This window comes from Tupaia chinensis, unplaced genomic scaffold, assembly GCF_000334495.1.
Source record: "Tupaia chinensis unplaced genomic scaffold, TupChi_1.0 Scaffold142384_1, whole genome shotgun sequence".
Taxonomy (NCBI): domain Eukaryota; kingdom Metazoa; phylum Chordata; class Mammalia; order Scandentia; family Tupaiidae; genus Tupaia; species Tupaia belangeri.
This window is the reverse complement of record NW_006202232.1, coordinates 221704-229296: the sequence shown is the minus strand read 5'-3', so window position 1 is coordinate 229296 and position 7593 is coordinate 221704. Positions and strand designations below refer to the sequence as shown.

At 47.1% G+C, this 7593-nt stretch overlaps 1 protein-coding gene across 2 annotated transcripts in view; it reads right to left on the bottom strand.

Annotated features, from left to right (window-relative positions):
- GPKOW (G-patch domain and KOW motifs) overlaps nucleotides 1-7593 on the bottom strand; it is a 31626-nt gene that overhangs the window by 4080 nt on the left and 19953 nt on the right. For both annotated transcript variants that reach the window (XM_027766322.1, XM_006163506.3), the window contains exons 2-6: nucleotides 6009-6217; nucleotides 5091-5245; nucleotides 4873-4997; nucleotides 1493-1602; nucleotides 189-402 (exon numbers count right to left, since the gene is read on the bottom strand). In XM_027766322.1, the coding sequence (XP_027622123.1) occupies nucleotides 189-402; nucleotides 1493-1602; nucleotides 4873-4997; nucleotides 5091-5245; nucleotides 6009-6184 (780 nt within the window). In that variant the 5' untranslated portion in view covers nucleotides 6185-6217. The remainder of the gene's footprint in view (nucleotides 1-188; nucleotides 403-1492; nucleotides 1603-4872; nucleotides 4998-5090; nucleotides 5246-6008; nucleotides 6218-7593) is intronic.

Below are 7593 nucleotides of genomic sequence, written 5' to 3'. Positions count from 1 at the left end.
TAGCTGGGAACTGAGGTCCAGAAAGGTTCAACAAATGGTTCTGGGCCATATAGTGAGGCAGTGGGTCAGGCAGGCCTGAAAGACTAGGGATCCCAGCCTTTTGACTCCAAATCTAATTCCTCCTCTGACCCTCAAATCTACCTTCTCTGCTGCCTGTCTTGGGCTCCTGGGATATCTTGGTTTCTTACCTTCCCATAGAGGCCTCGATGAGGGCCAGAAAGGACCACCACGGTTCCTCCAGGCACCAGTCCCTGAGGCTGGTCCTCCTTATCCTTCTCTGGCTCCCCATCTGGCTTTGAGAGACGGGAGGAGCCGGTGGGGGCCAAGGCCTGGGTCTCGGTCAGGTTGGCACCCAGCCCTAGCCCCTTGGGCCTCAGTGAGTTGACGCGTGGCTTTACTACTCTGTAGGGAGAAATATGGGCTTGCTGGGGTGGGGGAATGCAGCAATCTTTAATGCCTCATTCTTGTCCCCCATTACCATCTAAATCCTACCTCATTAGTGTTTTCAAGAATCCCCTTTCAGATCTTGTATTAGGACTATTTTTGACGTTTAGAAATAGCAATTTCGAGGGACCAGCAGTTAGCGTAATGGCTATGTCACTGGACTCCCTTGTAGTCGACTGCGGTTCGTGTCCTGGACCCAGTGGCTTGAAACTCACACCGAGCACGTGTGCGTGCATGCCTAAGATCCCGAGAGGAGAATGGAGGAGAAGGGATTGCGGCGTGGCCATCCCCCCTGGGGGGTGATTTCTCACTTTCTGTCTCTCTGTCTCTCTCTCTCCCTGGGTGGCGGGGCCAAACCCCCCATAAAAAAAAAAAAAAAAAAAAAAAAACCCAAAAAACAAAAACAAAACAAAACCCTTCTCCCCCTCCCCAAAAGAAATAGCAATTTCATTTGGTTCAACCTAATAACATGCTGTGTATACCATCTATTATAGAGTGTCTACAGTGGAATATGAGGCACATCTCTATAACCAAATACACTGATATTTTCGTGGGGACATCATGTGACTATTCACCCTGAACGGGAGAAACAGACTAGAAAAGGTTCAATGCCAATTTGGGTCATGTTTAGCTGCCAAATGACTTCTGGGGAAAAAAGGATGATTTTCAGAATTCTTCAGAGTTGCAGTTCTGAAGAAGGGATTGTAAATCTCTGTGTGAATAGCAAATGTTTACTATGCTTCCTTGGGGCCAGGGCCTACTATACATGCTTTATGTGTATAATTTCATTTCAGTCTATACTGTTAAACCCATTTTTTGGAAAAGAAAAGTGATATCCAGAGAGGCAAACTTTACTTAAATGGGATCTATTATGGAGTCTCAAAGGATGAATAGGAGTTTGAAACAGTAGTGGAAAGGGCCACTAAATCAGTTAGCGTGATAATGTATCTTCCCTCCCTCCCTGGATGGTTCTGGACTAGTCATGACCTATAGGGGTCATATTCACAGCCTTATCTGCCTAGCCCCTCATGCCTACCCCAGAACTCACTGATTGAAGGTGCGGCCGATGCCCTCGCCAGGTTTCCAGCCCATGCCCCGCAGCATGGCCAGCCCATAGGCCTCCACAGGGACTGCCTCATAATCAGCCTCCTCTGGTACCTACAGGTTTGGGCAGAGGAAGGAGAGTCAAGCTTTATTTCTACTAGGCCCCTGTTTGGAAGTATACTTGCTATCACCCCTCTATGCTTCTTTTTCAGTCAGCTCAGAGTGAGTTTTCATTTCCTTTGACGACCTCTTACTTTACTCCTCCACATTCAGTCTTTCAACAAATATCAAGCATTTATTCTGTGACAAGTACTATTCTAGGTGCTGGAGATAAAGCAGTGAGTAAAACACACCAAAACTCCTGCCCTTGTGTGGCTGACACTGTGGTTGTGAAGACACACAATAAATAAAATGCAGAAAACATGGTCTGTTGGATGGTGGTAAGTTATATGAAGAGAAATAAAGTAGGTTAAGGGGGTGCAGATGCAGGGTGGAGAGGGAGTATCACTGAGTAGACATTTACGCAGATACCAGGAAATGACACAGGGAGTTAGGTGGATATGAGAAGAAGAGTAGTCCAAACAGAGGGAACAGCAAGAACTAAGGTCCTGAGGCAGGACATGACTTGGTATATGTGAAGAGTATCATGGAAGCCAACATGATGAGCAAAGAAGTCCCTGCAGTAGTCCATGTGAAGGATGTTGAAGGTTCAGCTCAGTATGGTAGCAGTGGCAATGACGAGAAGCAATCAGATTTTGGATGTATTTTGAAAAGGGAGTTGATAGGATTGTGTTGATTGACTACGTGTGGAGTATGAAATAAAGAGTGGAGTCAAGGATGACACCAAGGTTTTCAAGCTAAGGAAAGTAAGAGAAAGGATGGATAGAACTGTGGTCAGTTAAAATGTGGAAGGTGGTTTGTTGTTGTTGTTTTAATTTTGCCAGTGGGTGTGTATGCTTGCCAAAGAGAGACAGAGACAGAGAGATGTACAGGAAGAAAATATCCCCCATGGGGATAGACATGCCATAATCCCTTTTCCTCCATTTCTCCATCCTGTCAGGATTTGGGGTACACACACATGCACCCGGTGTGTTTTTTTCCCCAAGTTTCCAGGGCCAGCACTCAAACCACAGTCAGCCTTGTGGGATTTGGCTCCCTTAACCAGTAGGTTATGGGGCTGGTCCACGGGGGAAGTTTTATAGGAGAGAAAATCAGAAAAATGAGTCCAAAGTTGGAACAAGATTAAAGAATGAAGTTAGGTTCTTTTTTTTTTTTTCTTAAGATGAAAGAAACCAGGGGCTGGCAGGTGGCATGGTGGTTTAAGGTGCTGGATTCCCACAAGGCTGACTGCAGTTCAAATCCTGGACCTGGTGGCTTGCTTTCTTCCTTTCCCTTTCTCTCTCTCGTCAAATTAAAAAATAATAACAACAAATAGAATTAAGTAAATAAATAATCCTTTGAGAAAAAAAAAGAAAGAAAAGAGAAAAAGCACACCTAAGGCCTGACAAGAACAGTTCAGTCAAAAGGGAGGGTTATCTGGGGATACAGGAGAACCTGAAGAAGCAGTGTAAAAAAAAAGCATGAATAAAGAAGTGACAGGGGTCGGCGGGTAGCATGGTGGTTAAAGGTGCTGGACTCCCACATGGCTGACCTTGGTTCGAGTACCAGACCTGGCAGCTTGCTTTCTCACTTTCTCTCTCACTCTGTCCCTCTATGGTCAAATAAAAATAAATAAATAAATGGATAAAGATAAATAAAATAGTTAAAGAAAAAATTTAAAAAAAAAAAGAAATGACAAGTCATATCTGTGGGCATAAAAGACAGACTCAGTTACTTCTGTGGACACACCTCTTACCTCTCCTGTTGTCATGGCCTGTCATTTATATCATCATTCCCTCAATCCTTTATACTTGCTCCAGACAGACCACACGTGGCCTCAGTGACAGACACAATCACACCAATTTTCTGCCACTGTGTCATTGCTTGGGCCATTGCTGCCACTGGGAATGCTCATTCTGCTCTTCCCTCTCACTAAGCCCTACCTCTCCTTCCAGGACTCACTCTTGTCACTTCTGTCTAAGGCCCCATAATCTCTATTTTGTACTGTTGATCCCCTTGCTTACACCTTTCCTTAGTAGTCTATTCTACTCACAGCAGATAGAGGGATCCTGTCAAATCATAGATTATATCCCTTCTCTGTTCAGGGCCTGCTCATGGCTCTTATTTCACTCAGGGTAAAAGTCAAAGTCTTCACCATGGCCCACAAGACTCTGCCTGGTCTAGCCCTCTCTGCCTCCTTTCTGACTTTATCTACTACCCTTCTCCCTCCGTCTTCCACTCAGCCATTTTGGTCTCTTTGGTGTTCCTTAATCACTCTAGGCCATCTCTACCATCATGGCCTTTACATTTCCTATTCTGTTTACACTACATCTCATTTGGATAACTCCAGGATCCAAGTATTTTATTATTTTTAATAATTCTTTTTTAAAATTATTGTTATTTTAACTTTACTTATTCTTCTTCTTATTGTTGTTTTTAATTTGACCAGAGAAAGACGGGGGTAGGGGGGTAGGGGGAAGTGAGCTTCCAGGTCCAGGACTTGAACCACAGTCGGCCATGTCGGAGTTCAGTGCCTTTAACCACCATACCACCTGCTTGCCCTTCTTTTTTTTTTTTTTTTTGAGAGAGATATTTTTGCTTTAGGGTATATGCTCACTGGAGAGACAGAGAGACAGAAAGTGAGAAATCACACCCCCACCAGGGGTGATAGCCATACCACAATCCCTTCTCCTCCATTCTCCTCTCGGGATTTTGGGCACTCGCACATGCACCTGGCATGAGTTTTAAGCTGCTGGGTCTAGGGTTCGAACTGCAGTCGAATACATGAGAGTCCAGTGATGTAACCATTACACCATCTGCTGGTCCCCAAGTATTTTATTTTTAAAAAAATTTGCTATAGGGTATGTACACTTGCCAGAGAGAGACAAAAAAAGATAGAGGGAAAGCAAAAAAGCATGCCCCTGGGGGGTGTGGAGGGTGGCCATGCCACAATCCCTTCTCCTCCATTCTCCTCTTGGGATTTTTGGACATGCATGCACATGCACCTGGCATGTTTCTCAAGCCACCAGATTCAGGACTAGAAAGGTACAATCAGCCATGTGGGATCCAGTCACCTTAAGCACCATGCCACTGGCTGGTCCCCAAGTATTTTCTTCAGACCTCAGTATCTAAATTCATTTGTTAATGCTTCCGAAAAGGATGGCAGGAGAAAGGAACAGGTAGTAGGCCTCTAGCACACAGATTTTCCCTGCTGTGTGTAGGTAGGCCAGCCTGGAAGATGACAAAGGGAAGCTGGGGCAAGAAGGGGACAAGGGGTCAGCTCACTGTCTCAGCCTGGGGTTCGCTGTCTTCCCCTTCCCTGTTGGGAATGCATCCTTTCGGGATCATAGGGATAGCAAGCGTGGGGTTGACACCCGCATTCTCTCTCTCTTCCAGAGACTTCTTGGATTCTAAGGAAGAATGGGAGGGAGTAATGAGGTCCCACCCTATCATTCCAACTTCTTTCCCTTCTTTTATTGGGGAGCAGGGCTATGGTCACTCACCCTCAATTATCTCCTTCACTGCCTGGGACAGCATCCCATCCACCAAGGGCTCAGTTTGTGTGGATGGTCCTGGGGGCTGGGCAGGTGGTTGCCTGCGAAAACCATTCTGGATCAATGGAATAACGAGCTCCTTGGGGGCTTCTGAGGGCTTCACACTGATGTGGACACAGAGAAGTGAAGTTGGGTGAGTGGTAGGGTCAGGGCGTTCTGAGCCACACTCCTTCATTCAGAGAAAACACAAAAGCCAAACTCATTCCCAGCCCCATGGACCACGTTTTCCATTCTCCTGTCTAGCTAGCTCTCCTGCTATGTCTGATGGTGCATTCTTTGCATTCTCTCCCCCAGCCCCCACCCCCCCACTCTTAAATGCCAGTGTCTTCAAGGAATCATTCCTGGATCCTCTATTCATCCCAAGATCCACTTCCACAATGACTCAGAAACCACCATCTTCTACCCAGACTACCGAGCTCAGGCTCCAGAAGAGCCTCCTAGATGGGTGATTTCTAAAGTTCCTCCTCAGACCCCTCCGACTCTCATTTCCAAATGAAGCCAATAATGGACTCTCCTGTTTTGAATAGGCCGCTCCATCCGGTTCCCCATAGTGGACAAGCCCCACCACTTCAGTCGGGACACCAGGGAGTCTCTCATTCTCCTCTCTTCTCCTTTCCCTCTCTCAGAATATGCACAAACCTCAATGTTCCCAAGAGACACGCCCTCTCAGGAATACATCCTCTCCTTTCAATCCCCACGGCCGTGAGACCGAATTTCCCCACCTTGCCTACAAACTCCCGCCTTCTCGCCTCCACAATTGTCCTCAGCCTGTATTTCATAGCACTGTCACCAAGATAACTCAGATTCTGCTCTCCCACTTGTGCCCACTCCGCGAATTTCCAAGTAGTGAAAAACCCGGCTTTTCACCTCTGCAGTTCTCTTCCTTCCACGGTCTTCAAGAAATCTTTGTCTTCTGGTGTCGGCCCCACGCCATCTCCTAGGTCTGCCAGTCGCCTCCGGGCTGACGTGCGAGTGAAACCAAATGAAATTGGGGCAGAGGAAGCGACTGCCGGCTGCAAAACAAGATCTTCGGCGTCCGCCATCTTGCCCCGCTTCCAAGGCCGGGGCGCGGCTTGCTGGGAAGTTTAGTTTGAGCTCAGTTAGTTAAGGACCCGGCCATAGAGCGCAAGAACTACATTTCCCATAAACACTGCAGCGTCTGTAGGCGGACGTGGACGAGGGGCCCAGGAAGTAATTGTCACTCTTTTGCATTCAGAAGGCGTGCTCTACTACAAGCGTGCAGGGGAATGCAGTTCTTCCGGGAGGTGGGCGTGGTGGAAAGCTGACTCATTTTCCCAGGTGTTCATTAATTTGTCTAGGCATTTGTCAAGTATGTATTATTTATTGAGCTCTTGATGTGTGTACCTTACTATGCCCTACTGATGTGAAATATGTAGGTAAAATAAGTCATTTTTAAAAAGGGGGAGGCCAGCTCCTTAGCCTAGTGATTAAGTGAGCTGGACCCCACATGGTCCACCAGGGTTTGAATCTTAGTGCATCCGCTTGAAAAACACACCAGGTGTCTGTGCACGTGTACCCCAAATCCCCACAAGATGGAGAAATGGAGAAGGGATTTCCCCATGACCATTCCCCATTGAGGGTGTTTTCTCCTCTCTGTCTCTCTCTGCCAAGCACAGGCATCTTCTGGCATTAAAAAAAAAAGGCAGACCAACTGATGGCCTGGTGGTTAAGGCAGGCGGGTGCGGGTGCCATGTGTCCAACTGCATGGTCTGAGACCTGGGGTCCTGAGAAACACTTTGGGCATTTGTGTGTGTGTGCCAAAAATCTGGAAAGGACCAATAGAGGAGAAGGGATTGCAGTCTGACCATCTCCCATGGGGGTGCTTTCTTGCTCCTTCCCTGGTATATCCCCTCCCTCCTTCTGAGAGCACAAGCACTCTCTAGCAAATTTTTAAAAAAGAAAGAGGGACAAGTGAGGTGGCATAGTGGTTAAGCTGCTGGACTCCCACTGATTTGACTGTGGTTTGAGTCCTGGACCCTGTGGCTTGAAACTCACACCAGGCACGTGTGTGTGCGTGCCCAGTATCCTAGAAGGACAGTGGAAGAGAAGGGACTGCAGTGTGGCCATCACTCCTGGGGGGTGATTTCTCACTTTCTCTCTCTGCCTCTCTGTGTCTCTGGCAAGCACATGTGCCCTAAAGCAAAAATATCTCTTAAAAGAAAGAAGGGGACCAGCAGTTAGCGTAATGGCTATGTCGCTGGACTCCCATGTAGTCGACCACGTTTTACATCCTGAACCCGGTGGCTTAAAACTCACGCCGGGTGTGTGTGCGTCTGTGCCCAAGATCCCGAGAGGAGAACAGAGGAGAAGGGATTGCGGCGTGACCATCACCCCTGGGAGGTGATTTCTCGCTTTCTGTCTCTCTGTCTGGCGAGTGCACGCTCCCTATAGCGAAAATCTCTAAAAAAAAAAAAAAAAAAAAAAAAAAAAG